The sequence below is a fragment of the Mustela nigripes genome, chromosome 12, assembly GCF_022355385.1.
Source record: "Mustela nigripes isolate SB6536 chromosome 12, MUSNIG.SB6536, whole genome shotgun sequence".
Classification (NCBI taxonomy): domain Eukaryota; kingdom Metazoa; phylum Chordata; class Mammalia; order Carnivora; family Mustelidae; genus Mustela; species Mustela nigripes.
In genome coordinates, this window is record NC_081568.1 from 90,814,576 (window position 1) to 90,842,192 (window position 27,617).

Below are 27,617 nucleotides of genomic sequence, written 5' to 3' on the forward strand. Positions count from 1 at the left end.
ACATGTCCTTTGTTACCTGTTAAAACAAATTGAGAAGGAGAAGATGAATGATTTTTTCAAATATATGGAGTTTTCTCCAGAAAAAGACCTTTTAAAATTTTTAGACGTTCCTATGAACATATGATATAGTTTAAAACAAAAATGTAAAATAAACTGTCTGTGTTATCAGGTCAGTTTGTACTTTGTGATTCATTCCATCTTATTTTTTATTAGTAGACATTATTTTTCAAAAAGAAATTTGGGGAAATTTCTGGATTACTAAATAGATCACCTATTTAAATTTTATGATGAATTTTTTGTTGATTGAAATATTTTTCTAGGAGATCCTTTTTATCCATCGGAATGTTAATAATAGAATAAAAGTATCAAGGTTCTTTCTACAGAAAGTCAAGAAATCGTGTGCCTAATAAAGTTTCCTGTGTGTGTGAATAGAGTGCCTGTGTGTGAATTACTTAAGCCGTCCTCAGACATAGGCTAGATTTTAGACTCTCCTCATCCCTTTGGGTGACTTTGTGTAGTTCTGTTCATATATTTCCTAAGATTTTAAGAATGCCTCAGATGTTTTGGAAGACTCCTTTTCTCCCTCTTTTTGTTCTTTAAAAATAATTTTAGTTCATTTAGAAAATACAGCATTTTGGGGGCACTTGGGTAGCTCAGTGGGTTAAAGCCTCTCTGCCTTCGGATTAGGTCATGATCCCAGGGTCCTGGGATCGAGCCCGGAATCGGGCTCCCTGCTCAGCGGGGAGCCTGCTTCCTCCTCTCTCTCTGCCTGCCTCTCTGCCTACTTGTGATCTCTGTCTGTCAAATAAATAAATAAAAATCTTAAAAAAAAAGAAAGAAAATACAGCATTATACTCTATATATCCTATATTGTTTTTGCTTTTTCTCTTAGCTAAAACCTTATGTTTCAAATCACTTTCTTCATGCCATGTGTATAGTAGTATAACATGAAACACTGAGTTCCTAGACTTGTAGAAGTTCCTAAAGTATTTTACTTTTTTGAAATTTAACTTTAAATATAGAACATTTTTGGAAATGTTAATAATTATAACTTATAAGACATTATTATATTGAATGAAATAATCTTGGGATTATAGTTATATTCGAGTGCTTACCGGGTGATATCACATACTCTGGAAGTGAGGAGCCCTTTGATCTTTCCTCCATAGAGAATTTTAATGAAAGTGAGAATGCTTATGTAAGCAACTTGATGGGAGACTACCATATACAGATGTGATCTATACTGTATAGTAAAGAAATCTATGTAAGGCCTTGTGTTTCCAAGGATTTGCTTTCAGTGTTAAGTTTAAAACCATTCATAGAAATAAACTGACAGTATTTAAAATCTTTGTATTCCAAAGATTTGGAATACAACGTCCAAAGACGTTGGAAACACCATTATTACATGGTAAGCATCATTTGTTGTATTTTTAATTGCAGCAGTGGAAGAAACAGGAGGAGATTCTTGGAAATATAGTTTGAGGGTAAGTATTGATTGAAAAAAAAATTGATAGGGAAATGCTTAATGCTTCTATAACTCTTAGTCCAGAGTTTAAGAATTCCAAGCGTTAAACCAGATGAATAGGAAACTATAATTGTGGGCATCTGTGTTTGAGAGGAAAGTACTTAATTAAATTATGAACTTTAACCTAGATTTTTATTGTTGTTTATTTGGGGGGTTGCACACTGAATTTTTCTCCATTTTGCAGTCACATTGATGGGAAAGTAATTATCAGTGCAGAAATAGGAAATGTTTTTGAAAATGAAAACTACTTCTTTTTGGCTAGAATGATTTTCTCCTCTCAAGTATTTCAGTAATTCTGAAGCTTTTTTTGATGCATATTTCTTGTACCACGGAGTCTGATTCCCAGAGACCAGCCCATTGCTTTTAATTTTAGAATGCTTTCTAAGTCTATATTTTTTGTTGTGGCCAACATTTGAGGAGAATTAATCAAATACAGTCTTTGAACTGTTTTTGTGTGTGAAAAGTTGTGTTCACATAATTTATACTATTTTTCTAAGAATGTATGTTAATGATTTTTAGTTTTATAAGCTTATGTAGAAAACAAGCGAGATATTTAAGTAGAGAAATTATTATTGCTTTAATTAAAAAAAAGTTTACTTTAATTTTTTAAAAACTTTGTTTTATGGAAAATTTCAAGCTTAGTAAAAAATAGAATAATGTCATGAGCCCTTGTATTCCAAAGCCCCATTTATCAGTTACCAATTCATGGCTAATCGTACTTCATATGAGTACCCCCACCCCTAACTTGGATTATTTTGAAGCAAGTATTTGAGGGGACCTGTCGTTTCATCTGTACATAAATCAGTATGTATGCAAGATTTTAAAACATAAAGCATAGCACCTTCCAAATTCATACTTCCTTTGTATTATGAAACGTGATGGTTTGTTACTTTTAAGAACCAAAGTGAATCAGTTTTGTTATATAGCTAACACTGACTTCTGTTACTGTTTGTTTCTGTTAAAAGAAATAGTATTTGGGGAATGGGAGGGATGGGATGCCTGCATGATGGACATTGGGGAGGGTATGTGCTGCTGTGAGCGAGCGCTATGCATTGTGTAAGACTGATGAATCACAGACCTGTACTCCTGAAACAAATAATACAGTATATGTTTAAAAAGAGAAAGGGAATACTATTCTACATGGTGAATTGAATTCGCGAATTGGAGTTGTTACTTACTCTGTCATTGCTAAGAAAAATATATAATTTTTAATGAATTAGTTCCTGGACAATCATTTATAGTACTGAATCTGCAATAAATGTGGCTTTAGATTTTTTTTTTTTAACTTAAAGAGTTACTAACTAAAAATGTAAGTTATTTTTTCACTGGAGTTTTACTTTTTGAATGCCTAATGGCAAATGATTGAAATAGGAATCAAATTATAATTTGATTTTCTTACCCAGTGTATCTGTAACAATTATAATCTACTATATGTAAACACATCAAGAATTGGAAACATGTTTGGAGTTTTAGGATTTTAAGAATGAGTATATTCTTTGCTTTATTATAGAATTGAGCAGTACGATATAACATTGTTTTCAATAGAAAATTGGTTTCTTTCCTCTCCAGCCTTGCACTGAAGTACTATTTATAGATATATTCCATGAATATAATCAGACTCTTACTCCTGTACTTCTAGAAATGATGCAGACACTTCAAGGTGAAGTATATTTTATGATACTTTATTAATCCATGTTCAGTTAAAATAGTTTGAGTTCCTGCTTACTATGTGCAATGCATTTTTTCCTACACCATATAATGGGAATCTGAGGAAGACCTGAATGTATTCTTTTCTGAAGGGATGGCTTTCAGAATAGAGAACAAGAATGGGCAACTGGCAAACTGACAAAGGTGGCCTTGAAATAGGCATTGAAGGGGATAGTTGGATTTTGCTCTTGTAAATATCCTAGCAGCATAAGCAAAATAGTAGGCAGTAAAGTATGTTGCCTGGGAAAATGGTCTACCTAGAGCATGTTGTGAAAGTAGTGGGAGAAAAAGGCGAAACAACAAATGCTATGCTCAGGATGGTGGCAGTGGGAATGGAAAGAAGGTAATGGATGTAAGAGAATGATGATATGAAATTTCTGGCACTTGATCACTGATTGCAGCTTGTGCATAAGTAATTATTATCAGCTGCGATTTATCATTTCTGACTTTTCTGCTATATTCTAAATTGCAGGAAGGAGGGTAGTGTTCACATCTGTTTTGTTCACACATTATTCCCAATGTCTGGTATTTTCAGCAACTGTTTGTTGATTGACTTTTTGTGACTGTGCTGAACGAGAGAGACCGAGGGGCACCTGGGTGGCTCAGTGGGTTAAGCCTCTGCCTTCGGCTCAGGTTATGATCTCAGGGTCCTGGGATCAAGCCCCGTATTGAGCTCCCTGCTCAGTGGGGAGCCTGCTTCCTTCTCTCTTTCTGCCTGACTCTCTATGTACTTGTGATTCTCTCAAATAAATAAATAAAATCTTAAAAAAAAAAGAGAGAAAGTGACCAGACATGATCCTAAACTGTGGTCTTAATGACAGGGTGGCTGTTATTAGTAGTGGTTGGAGATAGACTATTACTTCTGGAGTGTGTGTGTAAAGGGCCTTGGGAGAAGAAAAGTAAGTTCAAGGATGGAACTCAAGATTTTAACCTTCAGGCTTATGAAAAGATGAAGGTCGTGCAGAAAAGCCAGGTCAGAGACTCTTGCAGAGGTGTGAGGAACAATATGGAAGTGGATCCTGGAGAGAAGAGCATGTTATTAGAAATGTCCCGTGGTGAAAGAGGCAGAAGGCAGTGGAATCTTCTGAGACGGTATTTGAAATGTTGGGGCAGAAATTACATTGTACGTGACCAAGGGTTGAGCAGATGATGATCTAAGAAAATAATAGCAAGAGAAGCTTCTGTAGGGAAGGAGATGCCTGATCTAGTTTGTGGTAGTGAGTGGGCAGCTCACTTTTCAGGCTTTGGTTCTCTGAAAAACCCAAAGAGTGTTCTTAATTATAAACCAAGGGAAAAAACTTTCAGGTTTTACTTTGTTCATCTGTGAAGGTAATTTGAGTGTTACTTGAATTTTCATATGGATTGATTTCTAAGATACAGTTATTTATTAATTTCTTCACGTAGGATTATTGATTCTTACAGTTGATAATACTTGGACTGCTTCGGTTTCTTTTTCTTTTAAGTTTAGAATATCATTTCCATTTTCTTCTATGTGTCTGTTATTTTTTTAAACCACTGTAGGAAAGTGGATAAGCTATTTAGGTTACACTCTGATAAATTGTGTGGTGGTAAGGATTTCAGTGGTTTCAGAGTTTAGTTTTCTTTCCAGTAATGGAGCAGTTGGTTTATTTGGGTTGTATTTAATCTTAGACTAGTGAGCTTAAGAATTCATATTTAACAGCAGAAGAGTGCTCTGATAAACTCGCTAGACATCTTTCTATTCTAAAGAAATAGACTTTCTAAGCAAACTGTATTTTTCATGGCTTAATGACACTCTCCTCTCTGGGTAGTGGTAGGAGACTGCCAACTTTTTGTCAGAAGTTCCCACCTGACGTGATGGCTTTCCCTTCCTGTCTGCACTTTTTCTTTTGTTGCCATCTTTTAATGTACTGTCATGACCTGGTTTGTTTATTATGTCAGAGTTTCTTGTGTGAATGACCTGTGCTGTTCCTTTTTTGTTGGTTTGTTTTTCTTTTGTGGGATTCATCCTTTTATTTTTTCTTTTAAGAATTCTCTTTTAAATTAGGGTATATAAGGTATTATACACTAGTTAGCAGTTTGTGGCATATATTTTTTTGGATTGTTGCTTGACATGACATTTTCAAATAAGTTATAATGATTTTTAAAATTGTAATATGGCTTTAACAAAACAAGATGGGATCGGGAGAGAGACAAACCATAAGAGACTCTTAATCTCACAAAACAAACTGAGGGTTGCCATGGGGAGGGGGTTAGGGAGAGGGTGGTGGGGTTATGGACATTGGGGAAGATATGTGCTATGGTGAGTGCTGTGAATCATGTAAACCTGGTGATTCACAGACCTGTAACCCTGGGGCTAATAATACATTATATGTTTATTAAAAAATTTAAAAAATTATTTAAAAATTGTAATATGGCTTTACATCTTGCATCCGTGCTCTCTAATGGTGATGATAACAAAATCTAGGCTTTCCCTTCGTACCTATATGTGTATTTAATATCATAAAATTTATTATATGAAACCAAAGTGATAAACCAGTAAATGGAGTTGAAATAAAATATTTTTTAAAAACTAGTTTTATTTACCTTTACTTACTTATGTTTTCAGGACCCACTAATGTGGAAGATATGAATGCACTATTAATCAAAGATGCTGGTATGTTAAACTAAACTGATTTAGAAATTATTTCTTCAGTAATAAATATTTGGTATGTTTGCTTTATGGCAGTGTTAGGCTGGGAGATTGGGTTACAGGAGTACCTAAAATATAGGAACTGTCTGGCGGGGGAGACAACCAAGTAAGCAGACAATTGATTATACATATTATCAGCTGATTAATGTTAAAATAGGTGGCAATTAGATAGTGCACTGGAAAACTACAAGGTGGTTTGGTTGTGCCTAGGGAAAGGCCTCTAGAGAAGTATAGTATGGGAATACCAGGATCAGTGGGAATTAACAAGGGGAGGGGCTGTGTGAGAAGAGGGTTCCCGGCAGAGGCAGCAGTATGTACACAAATTTGAAGGGAAGCGGAGCAAGCACAGTTAAGTGTTGAACTGGGAGTATTTTGGTTTATTTGGAACATAGAGTGTAAAGGGTTATGGTGAGAGATGAGGCTGGAGGGAGGTAGGTAGGGACCAGATCATAAAGTATTGTGTCCATTTAGAAGTAGATGTTATTTTGTAATTTTTAAAATTTGACTTGAATGTATTTGAATGAATGTAGTTTTCTGTTTGAAAGCACTAAGGAATATTTAGGAAAAACAATGTAAAGTAACTTACATAATGATTCTAAAATATCTATTTAAATAATTTCTCTGATTAACATTGTGAATTTCCCTTTATTAGCATTTTACATGTTTTAAAGTAGTCCCTATGGGTTAGTTTCTTATATAAGATACTTAACTTTGGGCCCAGCATCTGAAATTTAAATTCTTTTTCTCAAATCTTCTTTGTAGTGTATAATGCTGTTGGATTAGCGGCTTATGAGCTGTTTGACAGTGTTGATTTTGATCAGTGGTTTAAAAACCAACTTCTTCCAGAATTACAAGTCATTCATAATAGGCAAGTATAAAACTTTGTGTTAATAATATACTTAATTTACCTTACTAATTTTGTGATGAAGATAGGAAGGCATTAAAATTGCTTAAAATTGGGGCGCCTGGGTGGCTCAGTGGGTTAAAGCCTCTGCCTTCAGCTCAGGTCATGATTCCAGAGTCCTGGGATCGAGCCCCGCATCGGGCTCTTTGCTCACCGGGGAGCCTGCTTCCCTCTCTCTCTCCATCTGCCTGCCTCTCTGCCTGCTTGTTATCTCTGTCTGTCAAATGAATAAATAAAATATTAAAAAAAAAATTGCTTAAAATTTTTAAAGTTGGGGCACCTGGGTGGCTCAGTGGGTTGGGCTTCTGCCTTCGACTCAGGTCATGGTCTCAAGGTCCTGGGATCAAGCCCTGCATCCGGCTCTCTGCTCGGTGGGGAGCCTGCTTCCTCCTCTCTCTCTCTCTTTCTGCCTACTTGTGATCTCTTTCTGTCAAATAAATAAATAAAATCTTTAAAAAAACACAACTTTTAAAAAGTTATAGTATGATTTAGCTGATCACAGTAGTGTAGAATAAGACTTGTGACTCTTGGATTTGAAAAATAAAGTTGGTTTGGTTTTTTTTTACTTCCAATGTGAATTGTAACATGTATGGAGTATTTGGTATTAGATAAGATAATTTGCAGGAGGAAATTTTATACAAAGATAAAGAAAGATGGAGATCTCTAGATTCTAGAAGAAATGTATATACAAGAAAGCCAACTTTATTTGTGTAGAAAGTAGGGGTAAACCTATTGTAAGAAGTAGACTCACACAAATAATAGCTGTGAAGGATGACCAACCAAATGCCTTGGGATCACACATAGCCTACTGCAGGTCTGGGAGAGGGTAGATAGTTTGGAGCGACACGATGGCAGAAAGCATTTGGATGCACTTTAGGCTTGTATTGGGTTACCCCATTCAGTAGTACAGAGTTGTTTGATGTAGAACTTTTCCCAGTTTTTAAGTTTCACATACTTTTAAAAAGCACTTGACTGATTTTAGGTACCGAATGGCTGAAATGGAAGGATAAAGGTCTTTTGTAGTTTTTGTAATTTTTTCTTAGTTTAGAGTTAGAGACTTTAACAATTCCAAGAGACTGTGTTCTTGTTTTGAATTGTGCATTTCTATTGATTTATTTCTGTTATGCACCTATCAGAATGCCTGGCACGTAGTCATAGATCAGGTAACATTTTTTGACTACATTAATGAATGAAAAGAAGCTTTCTTTTTTTTTTTTTTTTTTTTTTTTTTTTTTAATTTATTTAGTCAGAGAGAGAGAGCGAGAGTGAGCACAGGCAGACAGAGTGGCAGGCAGAGTCAGAGGGAGAAGCAGGCTCCCCGTGGAGCAAGGAGCCCGATGTGGGACTCGATCCCAGGACGCCGGGATCATGACCTGAGCCGAAGGCAGCTGCTTAACCAACTGAGCCACCCAGGCGTCCCGAAAAGAAGCTTTCTATATAAATCTTGAGAGGTGTGCAATTGTAGAGTTGGAGAGGATTTAAAAGTGATTTTCACCCTTCTAAAACCCGTATTACTCTATATATTAACTGAGAATTTAAATAAAAACTTGAAATTTTTTAAAAAAGAAACAAAATATTTTTGACTCGTAAAGAGCTGTCTGTTCACTCAGCAAGTATTTTGAGTTGGCCGTGAATTTGCTATGTCCTGTAAAGTCTGTGGTGAGTAAGTTGGGCTGTGACTCTGCCCGTAGGAAGTGAGAGAACCTTTGATGCAGAGAAAACCTCCATTAGGTAACCACATGGCCCTTTAGTGGGAGCACACTATGTGGTTTGATTGTCCTTAAACCCTGGAGGCTATTTATTCTCCATCTGTGTTGTCCAGTACAGTTGCTGCTATGTATGGCTCTTGAGTGCTTGGATTGTACCTAATCCAACTGAGGAAATGACTTTAATTTTAATTAACTAAAATTTAAATTGAAAAACTGAAGAGTTTAAAATATGTATTGATTCCATGTTGAAATGATATTTTGCATATATTGAGATGAATAAAAATGTTAAAATTTCACCTGCTTTTTACTTATTTTAATGTGGGTACTAACAGATTTCAAATTGCGTATTTGTCTTGCATTATGTTTCTTCTGGACTGAGCTGATCTAGACCAGTATTTCTCAAAGTTTAATGTGTATATGAATCTCTCGATGGTCTGGTTAAGATACATGTTCTGATTTAGGTAATGTGTTAGGGTCTGGGTCAGACTGTATGATTCCATCATGCATCCAGGAAAATGATGCTGCTCGTCCAGGGAGCACATTTGGAGGGACAAACTATCCCCTAATTTTAACTCTGCCCAGAAGTGACTGTCGTCTAAGTGAACTTAAGATTTGACCTTTCTGAGCTTCGTTCTTTTTATCTGGAGTGGAATGTTGAATGTGGTAATCTCAGAGATGTGAGATTGGTTCAGAATTGGTGGTTCTGTGGGTTCTCCACTACAGTCTATACAAGTCTCATTTACTTCCACCTCTGTGACTTTGTTTAAACAGACCCAGTTCCTGGAAATGGCAGTTTTTCCAGTTTTCTGCCCCAAATACTCTTTATCTTAAAGGCTATTCAAATCTAATTTCTTCCTACCCACTCTTCTCTATTCCTTTTCTGAAATCCTATTATATAACTTTGCATTCTTTAATTCTTTTAGGTGAGAAACTTTTTGAGGGTGGGGAGGGAGTACTTAAACATTGTTTCATCTTTAATGAGCAGTTCTTTCTATCTGCTTCATCATGTTATAGTTTGGTAATTTTCTAAAAATGTGGAATATTCATTAGCTTATTCCATTTGTACCCTGAAACAATTATCATCTCACTACTAAAAATTACAGAGTATCAAGAAGAGACTTTGGGTTGAAATTCTTATACATAGTCCTTTATAGCTTTGTGGGGTTTTTTCCTCCTTGCCTAAAGAAACTTCATTGCCTTTAGCAAAGACGGATCATAGAGAAACAAATATGTATACATGTTACTGCAAAGGTTTTACAGCTTTTAAAATGTAAAATCATTATTTTGATAGTATGAGTCACATTCTATAATAGGGCACTTTAAAAATTAGAGAATTTACCCAATATCAGTGTAGGTTTATGTGAGTATGTAAATGTGGAAATCTCTCACAGTATTCTGGGAAATAATCTTTGTAAGATAAACATTTGGATTTGGAAAATTGAGTACAGGAATTCCTTTATTATTACTCTTTGGGGGCCTCTTCAACCTTGGGGTTTGGGACATTAGCTACTTAGGCCTTATCAGATTAACTGTTTTTGGTTACTTGAGGAACAGAAATAGACTTGTTTTTGTGTACATATTTATGTTATGGTTCTTAAATATAAAATAATTAGATTTATAGTAATTTGTTAATATTTGTACTGTGGTATGTTTAGAAGTAGCTTTTTTATGCTTTTATATAAAAATAGAGATTGATTCTTTACTATATTTAAAATTTAAATGATGAAATACTCTAAATGAAATAGGCTTTGTAAAATACTTACCATTTAAATTTCATGATTTTTCCTTACCCAGGTATAAGCCATTGCGACGCAGGGTGATTTGGCTCATCGGTCAGTGGATTTCTGTGAAATTCAAGTCTGACTTAAGACCCATGTTATATGAGGCAATTTGTAATTTGCTTCAAGATCAAGACTTAGTGGTATGTCCGTCCCTTAAATGTTTTAAGATTTTTTTTTTTTAAATGAGTTTAACCTATGTTAAACTTCAAATTCACACATGGTTTTTGTATCTTTAGAATGTTGGTGGCCTTTCACTGTTGTAGCTGTTCCTTGGTGTGAGGGAAGGAAGTCCTTTGATTATTCTGTGCTCTTCCCATCATTAATCAATGAAAAAAAAATTAAGCTGTACCATTTTAAATACTCTTTTTTTTTTTAAGATTTTATTTATTTATTTGACAGAGAGAGAGAAAGAGAGGTAGAGAGAGATCACAAGTAGACAGAGCAGCAGGCAGAGAAGGAGGGGGAAGCAGGCTCCCTGCTGAGCAGAGAGCCCAATGCGGGGCTCGATCCCAGGACCCTGAGACCATGACCTGAGCCGAAGGCAGAGGCTTAACCCACTGAGCCACCCAGGCGCCCCTAAGCTGTACCATTCTAAAATTTATAATTTTTTAGTAGGAATAAAGGAAGACTGTGTTTTAAGATCCTTTTATGGCTTACTTGCTTTTTTCTTAATTCAGGATAGATTTTGTCATTCTCACGTTTGGGGTTGCACCACAATCACTTTTATCCTTATTGTTGTTGATTCTTCTTTGTCCCTCATTTTTGGAGGGTTTTTTGATGTGTATATATGGTTTTTTTTTTTTAAACCTTTGGAATTATTTCCTGTCAGACTTTTTATTTATAATGTTGGTATATTATTTTTGATTTTTTTGTTACTAAAAACTTGATAATGGCTTCTTTGTTGCTTTATTCCCTTAAAAGCAGTAGGTTTGCTGCTTTAATACTTAGGTCAGTTACTTAAACAGTTGTTTTTATTTGTCTTTTAAGAAGGTCCACATTGTGTAGAATGGTCTTTTTCCTCCCCTACTGGTGCTTTGTTTTATGCTTGAGTGAATATATTCATGACCTACTATACATTTTCTTTGTCTTGGGCTTAGATCTGACACTAGCAGTCTTGAAAAGATTGGGTTTAGTTGTCTTTTCCTGGGTTTCAAATTATTTTTATGTAAAATTAAGTGATTGTGTCGTGGTGTCCCCCCCCACCTCCGAGTTAGGCTAAGATCTTGTTTAATCATTTCTTGATATGCTCCTTTTAAAAAATTTAACCCTGTTTTTTTAGCAAAGGCTTTTTTGTTTTCACATGTATACCACGGTAACATAAACTCCTTCTAATGTTCACTGAAGGAAAACACAATTGGGTAAACCTGTTTTAGAAGTTCAATATATTCCAAACGCAAAGAACTAATCTTTGGATGTTTTTACTTCAGCATAATCTACTTTGTGTAAATAATTGAGAATTTACTCTAAATATCATGTCGTAATTATTCAGTATTTTAAGCATGGGAAGTTTCAAGGGAATCCATCCAGTTTTATTTTACCATGTAAATTCTTAGAAGTTTATTAATAAAACCTAGCTGTTTCTGAGATTAGTATTTGCTGGACTGAATTTACATTTGTAATAGCTTTAAGATAAAATATAAGATTTGAATTCTTATTTTCTCATTTGGAAACATTATCTGCTCTTCTGTCAGATGTATCAGAAGACATTAAATGTTTTATGGAGGTGTTACAGAAGGATTAAATTTCAGCTAATTTTCTTTGGGAAATAGAGAAATTTTTTGGATCTTGTACTCATTTTTAATGAACCAATTTAGAGAGAAATAAAGAGAAAAATGATCTATTAGTTCTACACTTTAAAAGTAGATCATTGGGCACCTGGGTGGCTCAGTGGGTTGGGCCTCTGCCTTTGGCTCAGGTCATAATCTCGGGGTCCTGGGATTGAGCTCTGCGTCGGGCTCTCTGCTTGGCAGGGAGCCTGCTTCACCCCCTTGCCCCCCGGCCTCTTTGCCTACTTGTAATCACTCTCTGTCAAATAAATAAGTAAAAATCTTAAAAAAAAAAAAAAAGTAAATCATTAATCATATATGAACATGTGTTAGTGGAGCAAAAGGGTTTCATGGCCAGGTGATTTGGAAAACACTGGACTAAATATTCCAGTAGTCCTCTTACTTCAGGATTGATCAGAAACTTTAAAATGTACATTTGCCTTGTGACCATCCAAGATGATAATACAGTAATATCCAAGGGATACACTTGGTGTATGGAAATGGTATTGTAGATTAAGCTGTTGCCCTTTTCCTGTATATCTTCTAGTGAATTCCTCTCATTTTTACATTTTCCTACAGTTGTTTTATCCTGCCACCATTATTCTGTTCTTACTTCTTTAAGACTGTGTTTTAGTAAGGTACCAAGTTAATGTTGAACACTTTGGCATCTTGGTATATATAGGATACACTACTTTAATTTCAGCTTGTGAGAAATGCTGGCTAATGAGGGAAGATACTTCATACATATTGACAGACAGCAGGGTACAAACATATAGACATATATACATACATGTGCACGTGTGGATAGATAGGTAGGTAGATAGATTGGTATGTAGGTAGGTAGATAGGTAGGTAGATACTCATCTATCTGAATGCTCTCTGGCTTACAGAATCTATATTCTCTTGCTTGAGTGTTGCTGTTAAAGAGTTGAGATAGATTTAATCTTGAGCAACTGTGGTTGTCTGTGTGGCTTCCAAATGTTATGGCCATGTTATTATAAGACTGGCTAGGACAGAGCAGATAAAGTGCAGCAACTTGAGAAAGCAACTTCTCTAGATAGTATAGGACCCCATAAATCTTAGAATACCAGCGGCCACTAGGTGGAGTACATCTCTCTCTGATAGTTGCATGACAGTTTGACATTATATCATTTCATCTGGGGGAATATAATGCAAATTGAGTAACTTTTTTTGCGTTAGGTGAAATATTTAACTTTTCCTCATTGTTTAACAGTTTGACTTGTTAGAGATAGCCAGATTTTATGAACTAAAACTTGAAGTAGGCATAATGAACAAGCATTTATAGTGCTGCAATATTTGGAAACTTTTTGTAATAAATGTCGGGAAAATTTGGTAAGGTTTAAGATAATTGTTACTTCAAAATTTTTTTACTTCCGAGCTTATTTTTGATTCATACTTAAAAAGAGGAGACTTTTAACTTTGTAATCTTTTAAGAGTTAAGAACTATATCAAAGGAAAGGAAAAATTAAGTGACTAACGTAACAAGCACCAATATATGCTCACTTTCTGGTGTCCATATTCTCATTGTAGTAATTTTCCATACATATTTCAAATATTTAAAAAAATAAGGCCCTCCAAATGCAGTTGAATCTGTCTTTCCACTCTCATTCTTTTGTGTTTTTGTTGAGGAAAGGTTTTTAATTTTATTGCAATCAGATTTCTGTTTTGTTCTTTTTGTTCATTGTTTAATCCATTTCTTTACCCTTATTTCTTTATCTAGAATTTATTTTTGAATGTGATAAGAACTGTGGTTCCATTTTTATTTATTTATTTTTTTATAAGGATAACAATGCTATAGTATGTATTACTGTAGTACTATTCACTGTAATGAACTGGAGTGACTACATTTAGGAGACCTTCTTTTTGTACTAACCCAAATGATTACTAACCAGAATATTTGATTAATATACTGGGCTTTTTTGATTTTTAAGGCTTTTGAGCCAGTTTCGTCTTTAAATTTCAGAAATTACAAAATTTTTTGGTAAATTTCACTTCAGGTATTTATGCAGCCTTTAACACCATTAACAGTAAGTTACTAAAAAATTAGTGTTGGTATATTCTTTCACCCTTGTAAAAAGCTTTATGAAATGTGAATTGTGGTACAACCAGAAGATTTATGGTTTGGAAATACGCCGTGATGGGGTTGTATCTCAAGCAAAGAAGTGGACATTTTTATGGGCAGGCTAACTACCAGTGTAGAAATAATGAATTTCCAATATGGAAAGGAAGTTAATGGCCTTAAGAATGGACTTTTAGTGACATGTACAGAACTGCAGCAAACCCTGAGTGTACAATGGGAGGTACAGCTGGGATTGGGCAGACATATTTTAAGGGTGCATTGAAATTCTTTCCATTCTTGTGCCTTTTATGGGTCTCCCATTTCGGTCACTCATTCTCTCTTACCATTTTGATTTTGTTTCTTCATTTTCCCATTCTTTGAGTTTCTCTGAAACACTGCTGGAGATTTTAAACTCTGGGGGTAGTCTGTGTCTTCACAGAATGAATTCTGAATTCAATTATAGTCAGTAGGTATAATTTCCAAAGGAAACATCAACAAAAATCTGTGTTTGAGATATCAAATTATTAGGCCACTCTAAAACCAGGAAGAAAGGAAACTTTAGTCAGCTTCCATTAGTCAGTTTTAGGTTTATATCCTTATGTCTGGTACTTAGAATATATGAAAATGAGCTTTACACCTGAAACTATACTTGAAACAATGTTAGGTGTCAGTATATTTCAATTTTTCAAAAAATTTTTCAGAAAATAAGACTAAGAATTTTTTTTTCTTAAAAGGAGATAAATAAATTGAATATGATTTTTATTCTTTCAAGAAACTTACTTTAGACATGTGTTTCAGGAGAAATATATCAAATAGTATAATTGACTGATCTTGACTTTTTTGTGGAAGAGAGCAAAAAAAATAAGCATACTAATAGCAAGTAATAATAGTACAAGTATGTAAGATAATATTACTTAGCATCCATAATGCCTCGTATGGTGTCAAGACTTAGATAATGTTTATTGAAAGAGTTAAGAGATTGGAATAAAGAGAATCCAGGAATGATGTGAGCTCTCTTAAATTGTTATGCTATTGTTATGCCCCAGTAATGGGTCCGTGATTAAAGGAGTGAGACTGATACAAAGCGAAGGTCAAGCAAAGCTTTATTTCGCGCCAAGCATCAAGAATCAACCTGACCGGCTAGGGCTGCGCCTCTTACAGAGAGGGCGACCCACTCTCCTTTATGGACTAGCTTTTAAGGGCAAAGGCCATGCGGTTGGGCCTGGCTACGCACAGGTGGCCAGTGAAATTGTAATACACAGAGAAAGCTGTATAGTGATGCTTGGTGACCAATTGAGTTACAGTTTACCCTCTAGTAGACATTTGACCCAGCCAATCACCTTGGTTAGGATTGGCGCCCAAAAGGCTCCCAAACAGTGGGGCCCATTCTCCTTGGTAGCTGGGGAGACAGTATGCAACCCCCACTGATCGGACCCATCATTGTATCTGTGCTTTGTTACCTGAGGCTGGTTTCTGGGACTTGTTTTTAAGTCCCCTGGGGTAAGGGGAACAGTTTAAGGGTTAAACAACAAGGTTATTGTTTAACCTCGATGGAAGCCTCTGGCTAAAATATAAAAATATAAAATAAGTCCTTACAGTTATGAAGTTATTATTCTGTTTCTCTTTAGCGGATTACTTTATTCTTTTCCATTAATTTTATTTACATTTTCCTGGTGGTCTTCAATACCCTAGTCACTGCCATTTCTTTCTGGCCCCAGCACCATGATGTTTTACTGTGTGGATGGCCTTTACTGTTAAGGGCAGGCTGTGGGAGTGGTGAGGAATTGAGCTAGTTTGAGTGTGGAATTCAGATTAGCCACTTTGACAATTCTTCTAAGGGTCATTGTCACTGAAGTGGGGTATGTAAGTATATGTAAATATCTGATTATTCTTTCTTTTATAACAATCCTCTTAGGCAGTAGGGCTGACCTCTGGTTTCTAGTCCTTTATTTGTCTGTTGCTCTCATGCTTTTCTCGGATCCTTATAATATTTCTTCTACTTGGATGGTACTTCTTTGCCCTAGTAAAGGAATTAGATGTTAAATTTTCAGGAGTTTTCTGAGATTTCAGTGGGAGTTAGGATAGACTCATAGGCTGAGTTCACACAGTCTAGATCTACTTCCGGATACTTTGGATTCCATTCACCTTTGGAGGCTTTTATTCTATGCAAAGTCATGTTTAGGGTACTTTGTTTTCTTTCATTTACTGGCAAGTATTTATTGAACAAATAGTGTTCTAGCAATTGTTAGACTCTCTTCTACCCATCTTCTGTCACATTCCCCAGCTCTTTATTCCATAAATTTGAGTTTTGACTTTTTCCCCATCACTTATGAATCACTGTGAAATTTATATTATCTCTTTGTGGTAAGTACTTCCTGTTTTTTTTTTCCCATAGCTCAAAAATGGCTAATTTTGTTCTTACTTTTGTCCTTTTTTTAAGTGTGCCTTTGTTTTCTTAAACTTTGTGGGCTTTTTGTTTTGCCTCCTAATTTGGCTTCCTTTTTTTGGAGTTAAACTAGAGTCTAGGCAAGTCATCTCATTTCATTTGGTCTCTTCCTCTGAATGTTCTACTACCCTGACTTCCCTTTGTTAGGTGTAGAAATACAGCTAGTTTTTATTCCCATGCCTCTTTTGATTCCTGTACTTAATTTGTATAGATGTCAGGGATATGAGTTAGGTGTGTCTGTGGTCTTTTTGTGGAAAAAAATGAAGCAAATTAAAGGTGAGTGCCATTTTTCTTTTTGGGGGCTTTTATGTCATGTTGTCTGTGAATTTAATTATTTACACAGAGCCAGCTGTAAGCCTCACACGGTACTAAATGATGACAGTTTAGGTGACCAATCAGTCCGTGTCCTCAGGGGGATTATCCTGTTCTTAAACTTTTCAAGTTTGACATTTTTATTGATAATTGTTTAATACCTGGGTGTCTGGTACCCTTCAAGAATGTTCTTTGAGGACAAAGACTAGATCTCTCTTAAAGCGTTTTTCTGCAGGATCCAACACATTCCTGGGAGATAACAGCTCATTACTGAATATTTTTAATCACAGGAGTATCTCTTGTTTTCATTAGGTCAGTTTGTGGTAGACTACTTGATAGGGTGCTTTGCGTGTATTAGACTCTCTGATCAGCAAATCTGGTGCATCATTTAAAAGTCTGAAGATTTTCACATTGCCTTTAGAGACATTGAGTAAAAAGGAAAGGCAGGCAGGAAAACATCTGCACTAGAGGCTCTTGGATCTGTGGATTTGGCAATAGAGTGCTTAACATTTGGTGAACATGCCTAATCAGCCTCTCAGAACTTCAGAAGCTCATGTAAAATGGTTAAAACTGTTTGTTTGAAAAATGGTTGCCGAGACAAAGCCAGTTGCTATTTCAGGTACACTAAATGTAGCATCTAAGAAAGTAATGACTCTCAGCTGGGAAATGAATGTTTTAGATATATTGTTTTACAGAGTAGAGGGAATGTAGTCACGGCTTGAGTTCACTTTTTGAACTCTGGGTTGAAACTCTGGGTTTGGTAGCCTGTGCTAGTTGAGCTGGCCAAATCACAGGTAAAACTTGAAAGAAAATAATGGGGAGATTAAGCTGTCATGATGTGATTTGCCCAGGGAATGTGCTGATATACAGAGAAAATAAGATTGGGGAAAGTCAGAAGCTTGCATAAATCTTTGTGTATTTGCGAACTTTGGGATTTAGAAAATCTTGGAATATATCTTTGGGTAGTTTATGGCTTTCCTGTAATGGATTTGCAGATGGAAATAGGTGTTCTTCCTCCTCATCTTCCCTTCTCATACTATTTTTCTCCTCCCTCACTCCCTCACATCTCCCAGCTTTACTGGCCCCATCCCATTTGTCTGTCTCTTCTCTCATCTCAACCTTCTCTTTCCCTGTGGCAACCGCGTTGTACTGTTCTCTTAGTGCCACCCTCTCCACACACTTACGGCAAATTATTTTTTTTTTCCTGCAAGTACTTCATGGATTAAAGGCTCCTGAAATAAATTATGGGAAACTGGAGAGGGTAGGACTTTTTATTTTTTTCTTTTCGACTCTTGTTGCAAAGTAAGAGCAATATTCTTTTACTTCTAGATGAAAATTTGCTCTGTGACTCAAGTAGTAACAAAAAGAGTAAAGAAAGTGATTTGGAATAAATTCTTTTGGCATTTGATATTAATGATATTTAGTAGCTCTAGAATTACTAAAAACTAATAACCTTTTTTTTTTAGGTCCGTATTGAGACAGCTACAACACTGAAGTTAAATATCCTTTAAAGAATTTAAAAATACTCCTTTGTGGTGGGGCGTCTGGCTGACTCAGTCTGTGGAACATGCAACTCTTGATCTTGGGGTTGTGAGTTCGAGCCCCATGTTGGCTATGGAAATTACTTAAAAATAAAATCTTAAAAATACACTTCATGAGTGCCTCAGTGGGTCATTCGGTTAAGCATATGCCCTCAGCTCAGGTCATGATTCTGGGGTCCTGAGATGGAGCCCTGCATTAGGTTCCCTGCTCAGCAGGGCTTCTATTTGTCTCCATTCTCCTGTTTCCCCTCCCCTTGCTCATGCTCCCTCTTTCTCTGTCTCAAATAAATAAATCTTTAAAAAAAAAAATTTTCATTGTGAAGGATTTTAGTGACATATTTAAATTATTAGTTTTGGGGTAAAATTTGTTAGTTTAAAATATAGTTTTTGAATGGCTTATTATATTTGGTTTTTAGACATATTTTATTCTGATATATCTCATACATTCTCAATATTCCTTAACTACTCTTTACCTGTTGATGATTTTGAATTTAGAACAGATCAGTTTCTACCGGTAAGAATATTTATAAGACTAATAACAATTTCTGCTTATGTCTTTTGAATATTAAGTGTTATTTTATAAATGAAATTATATGTATCTATTATTGATTAAAGCCAAATTTTAAAGTGTATTGGATTATTCTGGAAGAAATTATTTGTATTGGTAATTTTGATTCATAACTTTTCATTCTGCTTATTTTTGTTTAGCTATCTTAACTGTTTTGGAGTTGACAAACTTGTTTCTTTTTCACAATTATAATGCAGCTAGGTGTTTTTTTTTTGTTTTTTTGTTTTTTAAGGGGTGGCTGGGTGGCTCAGTTGTTTAAGCATCTGCCTTGGGCTCAGGTCATGATCTCAGGATCCTGGGATCGAGTCCCGCATCAGCCTCTCTGCTCTGCGGGAAGCCTCCTTCTTCCTCTCCCTCTGCCGGCTGCTCCCCCTGCTTGTGCTTTCTCACTCTCCCTCTCACTCTGTCAAATAAATAAAATCTTAAAATTATTTTTTAAAATCTAGTTTCATTTTATCTATGTCTGTTACTTTTACTCCTTAGGTTATCCTTAACTATTTCTTTGTTGTGAGCCACTCAGGCGCCCTGGTAGTGTGGATTCTTAAGAAGACTGGGCAGGAGCACCTGGGTGGTTTAGTCAGTTGGGCATCCAGCTTTGGTTTCCACCCTGGTTGTGATCTCAGGGTCATGAGATCAAGGTCTGAGTCACCCTCCATGCTGGGGGTAGGGCCTGCTTAAGAATCTCTCTCCCTCTCCCCTCTCTCTCTTTAAAAAAAAAAAAAGACTGGGCAAGAAGAAAGTTAATATGATAAAAAGTCTATCTGTACTATTTGTGTAGGTCATACATTAGAGAAACTTAAAGAGCAGGCTTTTCATTAGTAAGAATCATTAGGTATTTTTGGATGGAATAGATGTTTTCAAAATCTTCTTTAAGCAAACTATCTGAAAGATCAGATGTTTGTTTTTTTGTAAATATCTGGCATCCTGTGATTTGTTAATTCCTACTGTAATTTTGTAACATAGAAATGAGTTAATAGCCAGACATGGAATATTTGTTTTCTATTTCCTAATAATAATCTGTCATGCTTTGAATAATAAATGTGTATGTGCAGAAATTGGTATCTCCATGCAGCTTATGTTACGGACCACATCAGAGAGCTAGTATGCAAGTATAGTTAGTGATACACATTTCACTTTAATGAGTAGACTTCACAAAACAAAACATTGTGTGATTGGCAACAGGCATTATGGAAAGGCAAAGACAGAAAAGACACTTAGCAATTTAGTTAGTGGTATAAAATGTAAACACAAAGTTAAGACACAGTTTTCCTCTGAAAACATTATTGAGTTTGTGGATGAATTGAATTCTAAAATGAACCTGTTGAGCAATAATAAAAAAGAATTCACCATTCTAAATATTGGCAACTTGAACAATTTGAAGTTACTTTGGTAATGCTTGAGATTATTTTATTATTTTATTTCTTATTTCTGTTTGTCAAGATATTTCTATTTCTATTCTGACCCCTTTTTTATTTCTGTTTCACTGCAGTATTTGGAAACCATGTTCACACTACTTTTTCAGCTACTGCAGCAAGTTACAGAATGTGACACAAAGATGCATGTTTTGCATGTCCTTTCTTGTGTGATTGAAAGAGTCAACATACAGGTAAATTTGTTATAAAACATTAAAATAAATGTTAGGAAGGTGAGTGAAGTATATGTAGAATGCATTAATATACCAGCTTTATGTACATTTTTTAAAAGTTAAAACGTGCATTAAAATGCTTACAACCTGTATGGTTGTGATTTCAGTTATATTGACATGTGTACTTGAGTTTTCAAAAAATGACTTGAGAAAATTAAAATTTTAAAATTAAAAAATGGGATCAGTAATATAGAGGTTTTAGAATGCAGAATTTTATATCTCTTAGTAGATCCAGTTTATCCTTAATAATACTTCTTAAAATTCATTGTGTTTGAGCACATAGCTACAAATGTGTCAGCAAATGCAAATATTCCCAGCGGTCTATTATTTTTACCTTCAAAATGAAATGTGTTTTACATTTTGGTCTACATTATGTACATGTTTAATATAAAAATAATATGTAAAGTTTTCAACAGTTACATTATTATTAAACCGTTAAATTACTCAGCTTCTGTTTCTCTTAATTTGTGTGAAAATTGATAATCCAAGAAACTACCCCTAATTATCCTAGTAATTTCTCATATCCTAGTTCACCACTGCATATCCTTGTTTGAAAAATACTGAAGTAAATCTGTGAGATAACAGGGAAAGAAAACTGAGTTCACAGATTCAAAATGTATTCCTGGATCTTTTAGTGAATTTTGATACCTTTGCGCTTGTTTTTCAATTCTAAAGCAACTGGTGAGAATTGCTGTCAATTACTGGATAAGGGCAAGTTAAAACGTCTGTACTAAGTGATTTGCGTTATATGTCTCATTTAATCTTCACAGAAACCTTTGGGAGAGGATTGGAATTTATTATCTCAAATAGTTTGAGATTTTAAGGAATTTGTTAAAGTACATACATCTTAGTGGTATTACCGATACTCAAAGTCACCCTGAAACTCCAGCAGCAGTTTTGAGTCTGTTTTAATCACTTGCAGCTGATACGGGTCTGAGTGTCTAAAAACAGTATTATCTTACAATCTTCTTAGCACCTGGTATTCTTATTACATTAGTTAAATTATTTTGATTTTGTCTTTTAAAGAATACTGAGAGATTTTGATCACCCAGAGAGTTAATTGAAACTCTTAATTCATTTCAAATGCCTTTCTCTGCTATTTAGTTTTGGTAAAGTCTTTAACTTTGTGTCCTTGTGTATAAAATAATAAAGATAATTCTGAAGTCCCCCAACTCACAAGGTTTCATGAGTATGAAATTATTATAAATGTGCGGTGTGCTTTAGAAATTATACAAATGCAGTAAATTGTTTTTCATTTAAAAACCTGATTATAGAAACAAGGTTTGGCCATTTTTTATCTTCTTATTTATATACTATCTGGCTTGTAGAAATTTATTAAAGAAGCTTTCTTTTTGTGGAAATGAATTTTCTTACTTACATCTTCCCTAGTCTCTAAATCCTTGTATCTTAAGTTGAAATTCCTCGTGTTAGTAAATGTAGAAGATTTCGTCCTTTTATCCATATTTGCCTTTTAGAAGATAAATAGCCTAAGCAACTTGGGTGACACTATCATCATTAAATAATGAGATAGAGTTACCCAGTAATATTTTGTGTTTTCAGAATTCAGGTAGGAAGTGGTTATGAGAAATATTTTTTGTAGTCTGATTGTTGAACTTTCCTATGTTAACTTTTTTTTTTTTTTAAAGATTTTATTTACTTATTTGACAGATAAGTAGGCAGACAGGCAGGCAGAGAGAGAGGAGAAAGCAGGCTCCCCGCTGAGCAGAGAGCCCCGATCTATGTTAACTTTCGAACAGCTCCATCATTTATATATCATTGATTTATCTTTTGTGTGCTAAATTTCATTTTTGTCCGTTAGGTTGTAAATAGTTTGAGCCATCTTATAACAGTGAGATGACACTTAATGGTTTAATTGAGAAGTTTCAGTGAAGCCACCATCTTCATAGTATAATGTGCAATTATTTAAAAATTATATTTTCTCTGCTTTTTGAAAAAGTTGAAAACTTAAATTATTCCATTGCAGTGATTCCATAAATACATAGAAAAGATAGGTAATCATCAGGTTTTGGTGTCAGGCAGACATTCTTTAAACTTAATGAATTTCCAATGAAAAAGAACAAAATTAAAGAGCCTGTGTGAAATATTAAATGTTCTGTGGAAATTAGATCTAAAACATGAGGTGTCATTTGGATACTTACTTTTTAAAATCCCCTGTGGATGGAACCCTTCTTAAAACATTTGTTAGGTTCTCACACTTGATTTTCACATTTTTAGTACTGTGTTAAAAAGGAAGGTGGCGCCTCCCTGTATATGATGAACTAACTCAGAACACTTTAGTTCTCACAGTATTCCCCTGTATTTTGTTTTGTTTGCTTTTTGAGTGGAGGTGCCAAAAGATGAGTGAATGTATTGTACTTTTCATCTCATTTATATTATGCTGATAGTTTAGTTTCTTTTATAGCCTGTTGTCTAGAAAATGTTATTTCCATGTGTCTTAGTAGATGTTGAGCAAATAGTTGATACTGGCCTACCAAAAACCCCATGGAGTATAACCATTTTCAGAATTGTGTATAGGTGTGATTTTATCTTTTTTTTTTTTACATATCTTTTCATTTAAATATTTCAGATGTACAGAAAAGTTGCAGTAAATCAATACCTATATATCCTTCATTTAGTTTTATCAGTTACTAACATTTTACTATATTGCTCTTTTTTTAATCTGTGTGCATATACAAATTATTGTTGTTACTGTTAAACCATTTGAATTTTAGTTTCAAGTATCATGGCACTTTACCCCGAAATATTAGACTTCTCTTCTTCTTAACCATAGCCATGATTATACTCAGGGAACTTAACATTAATTACTACTGTTATCTAATATCAAATCTATAACAAGTTTCCTCAGATTTTTTTTTTAATGCTCTTCCCTTTTATCCTAAGGGAATGTGTTTGGCTCTCATGTCCTCACTCTTATTTGCTAATCCCCAGCCCTGTGCCCCATTTTTGGGGGATGTATTTTGTAACATAACTCTGTGGGTGACTATTGAAATTCTCGTTTTGAAGCATTAATTTTAATTTAGAATATCATAAATTCCAATGTACAGCTAAGTTTGGGATGTAAATATTTTATGACTTACAAATGTACCTGGGTACTTGGGTTTCAATTCCTACCTTATGTATAATTAAGAGCATATACTTTTTTTTAGCCCTTCTTTGAAAGGGTTCTCACTTGACAATCAAAACCAAAATCAGTTTATTTTCTATGTCAGTAGAATATGCTGTTATGTAGGTTTTCAGTTAAGTAGGAGTGAGTCAAGTTGTTTGAAACCTGTGGTTTTACATACTAATTGGCCTGCTTTTATAAGCTAATTAGAGTGATCTTTAGGATGGAGAGCACTTACCAAGATTAAGTGCTCAATAAATAATAGTGAGTCAAAATTTGAAAATAGGTGATATATAATAAAGAGTCTTATAATTCTTCAGTTTTATCTCACTGAAATATTTGCGTAAATATTTAACTTCTTGTCTTTCTGCAGCCTCCCTCGTATCCTAAGAGGCAAGCAATTCTGCACATTTTTTACTATTCTTTTAGTGTATATGGTGTTTTAAAAGCAAAAAAGGGAAAATCTCATTTTTTCTGGGAGCACCTTTTAATTTTAATTCTTGGGATTGAAAGAGATATTACTGAAGTTGTGAATGTCTAGTATTTCTGTTTATCACGAAGCTTACTCATCAGAGCAATTTCAGGTACTGTAACCATAAATAAACCAACGAGAGACTAGATTGCTGTCCAGCTTCAGTGTAGATCCTTTTTATTTTTTAAGAAACTGTCAGGCTGTACTGTGTCTTGGTATATTTTCAAAACTGGTTAGCTTAGTCCATGGTGGTCTTAACAATTGTGTCTTTTAAAAAGGATTTTGTTCAATGTTTTCACTATACCTCTTGTACACCTTTATCATTCTACTGATCTTTTCTCATTGCAAGATTTTTTTTTTTAAAAGATTTTATTTATTTATTTGACAGAGATCACAAATAGGCAGAGAGGCAGGCAGAGAGAGAGGAAGGGAAGCAGACTCTCCGCTGAGCAGAGAGCCTGATGGAGAGCTTGATCCCAGGACCTTGGGATCATGACCTGAGCCAAAAGCAGAGGCTTTAACCCACTGAGCCACCCAGACTCCCCTCATTGCAAGATTTTTATGTCTACCTTTACATTCTTTTTTTTCTGGTACCTTGTTCTCTGGAAGGTGCCATCAGATAATTGTCGAATGTATGAGTAAATGCTGACTTTTTTTTTTTTTAAGACAGTAGTGCTGTTGCTAGTTAGGTAAGCTGCTTTGTTGAAAAAGATCCAGGATATAGCAGCATTTTTTATTAAACTGTAGATAACTGGCTGTATTATGTTGTTTTCCTAAGGTTTAATTCATGCAGTATATCTGGTAATTATTTAAAATTCTTTAAAAATATTTACCATAGAGCTTTGTGTCTCTGTGTAATATCTGATTTATCTTTAAAAAGATGTATGCACAACACATTTCATTTAGTAAATATTAAATATTTCCTGCCTGGGACTTAATAATGTTGTGTCAGTGGTTCTTGAAGGAAATTGCCTTCTTTCCTAATACAGTTCTTTTGCTACCCCTACTTCTGTTGTGATAGATACGACCATATGTAGGATGTCTGGTACAGTATTTGCCTCTTCTTTGGAAGCAGAGTGAAGAGCACAATATGTTGAGATGTGCTATTCTGACAACACTTATTCATCTTGTCCAGGTAAGTCACTTTCCAGTTTCTTAATTTAATATGTATATATTTTAAGATTTTATTTATTTATTTGACAGAGATCACAAGTAGGCAGAGAGGCAGGTAGAGGGGATGGGGGTAAGCCGGCTCCTTGCCAAGCAGAGAGCCTGATGTGGGGCTTGATCCCAGGACCCTGAGATCATGACCTGAGCCAAAGGCAGAGGCTTTAACCCACTGAGCCACCCAGGCACCCCACTTAATTTAATATATATATTTTTAATTGAAGTCTGATTAACATACAGTGTTAGTTTCAGGTGTACAACATAGTGCTTTGACAGTCATACACATTATTCAGTGCTCACACAATAAGTGTAGTTACCACTTGTCACTGTACATTTGTATTATAGTATTATTGACTGTATTCCCTATGCTGTACTTCTAATCCCTGGGAGCTATTTATTTTATAAATGGAAGTTTGTACCTCTTTTTTTTTTTTTTTTTAAAGATTTTATTTATTTATTTGACAGAGAGAGATCACAAGTAGGCAGAGAGGCAGGCAGAGAGAAGGCGCCCCAAGTTTGTACCTCTTAACTCCTTCTTTATATTTTGCCGATCCTCTTACTCACCTCCCCTCTGGCAACCACCAGTTCTCTGTATTTAAGATTCTAGGGTTTTGGGCTTTTTTTTTTCTTTTTAAAAATTAATCATTGTTCTCATGTGGTTTACTTTAATGTAGTGAAGGGCCTCTCTCACTTTATGGTTTTTTCATGTGTGATCTAAACACTTTTAAAAACTACTTTTGTGGGCACCTGGGTGGCTCAGTGGGTTAAGCTGCTGCCTTCGGCTCAGGTCATGATCTCAGGGTCCTGGGATCGAGTCCCGCATGTGGCTCTCTGCTCAGCAGGGAGCCTGCTTCCTCCTCTCTCTCTTCTTGCCTCTCTGCCTACTTGTGATCTCTGTCTGTCAAATAAATAAATAAAATCTTAAAACAAACCAAAACAAAACAAAAATAAACAAAAAACTACTTTTGTGTGTTGACTTTAGATGTCTTTTGACATCTGGAAAATACTCTCTACTTTTTTTTTTTTTTTTTTAATTTATTTACTTGACAGACAGAGATCACAAATAGGCAGAGAGGCAGGCAGAGAGAGAGGAAGAGAAGCAGGCTTCCCGCTGAGCAGAGAGCCCGATGTGGGGCTCGATCTCAGGATCCTGGGATCATGACCTGAGCCGAAGGCAGAGGCTTTAACCCACTGAGCCACCCAGGTGCCCCTCTACTTTTTTTTTTTAATTTAAATTCAATTAGCCAACATATATTACATCATTAGTCTTAGATGTAGTGTTCAACAGTTTATCAGTTGGTTATAACACCCAGTGCTCATCACATCAATAAACACCACCCAGTGGTCCTCTCCAGCAACCTGAAGTTTGTTCTCTACAGCTAAGAGTCTCTCACAGTTTTAAAAACATTTTCTTTCATTAGATGTAGCAGACTCTCATGGTGATAGACTCATGATTTGTGCAGTTCATTGTACTTTCCCTGTATTTTCCTTGGTTTTTAGGGCTTTTCTGCATAAATTTACTCTCCATTTTCAAAGGATCTTTTTTTGTGATTTAAAATAAAAATTTTCCTTTCATCAATGGGGAAGGTAGGGATCCTAGGATCCTGGGATCATGACCTGAGCTGAAGGCAGACACTTAATGGCTGAGCCACCCAGGCGCCCTGCTCCCCCCACCCCTTTTTTTTAAGATTTTATTTATTTATTTGACAGAGATCATAAGTAGGCAGAGAGGCAGGCAGAGAGAGAGAGAGGAGGAAGCAGGCTTCCTGCAGAGCAGAGAGCCCGATGTGGGGCTCGGCCCTAGCACCCTGAGATCATGACCTGAGCTGAAGGCAGAGGCTTTAACCCACTGAGCCACCCAGGTGCCCCGTGGAGGTCCTCTTAGTTTTAATACCAGACCTTTAACCTCCTTCTTCCTAAAGTACTTGGCACTACCAGTTTTTGAGTCTTTTGGAGTTTCTGTAATGTAAATCATGTTACCTCTTACTGTTATTTTACTGCTGGCTTAGAACTTTGGTTTTCTGAGTTTGCTAAGTCAGTTACCACTTGTCTTTACAGCTTTCTTCTTTCTTTATGCCATCTTTGTACTTATGGTTATAGATATTTAAGGCACATCCTCCTAGTTTCTTCAGTGGTTCTTGACAGAACAGTAGTAAATGCATGCATGCATGCATTAAATCGGTCAGCTTTCTTCAGATG

General features: G+C 35.3%; 1 protein-coding gene across 4 annotated transcripts in view; it reads left to right on the forward strand.

Annotated features, from left to right (window-relative positions):
* The window catches only part of IPO11 (importin 11), a 207,423-nt gene that overhangs the window by 59,698 nt on the left and 120,108 nt on the right, over positions 1 to 27,617 (forward strand). For 3 of the 4 annotated variants that reach the window (XM_059417947.1, XM_059417950.1, XM_059417949.1), the window contains exons 12-20: positions 1,441 to 1,484; positions 3,095 to 3,185; positions 5,820 to 5,867; positions 6,666 to 6,771; positions 10,311 to 10,437; positions 18,368 to 18,401; positions 18,916 to 18,956; positions 20,500 to 20,616; positions 25,273 to 25,386. In XM_059417947.1, coding sequence (XP_059273930.1) covers positions 1,441 to 1,484; positions 3,095 to 3,185; positions 5,820 to 5,867; positions 6,666 to 6,771; positions 10,311 to 10,437; positions 18,368 to 18,401; positions 18,916 to 18,956; positions 20,500 to 20,616; positions 25,273 to 25,386 — 722 coding nt within the window. The remainder of the gene's footprint in view (positions 1 to 1,440; positions 1,485 to 3,094; positions 3,186 to 5,819; positions 5,868 to 6,665; positions 6,772 to 10,310; positions 10,438 to 18,367; positions 18,402 to 18,915; positions 18,957 to 20,499; positions 20,617 to 25,272; positions 25,387 to 27,617) is intronic. The other variant, XM_059417948.1, reaches the window with a different exon arrangement.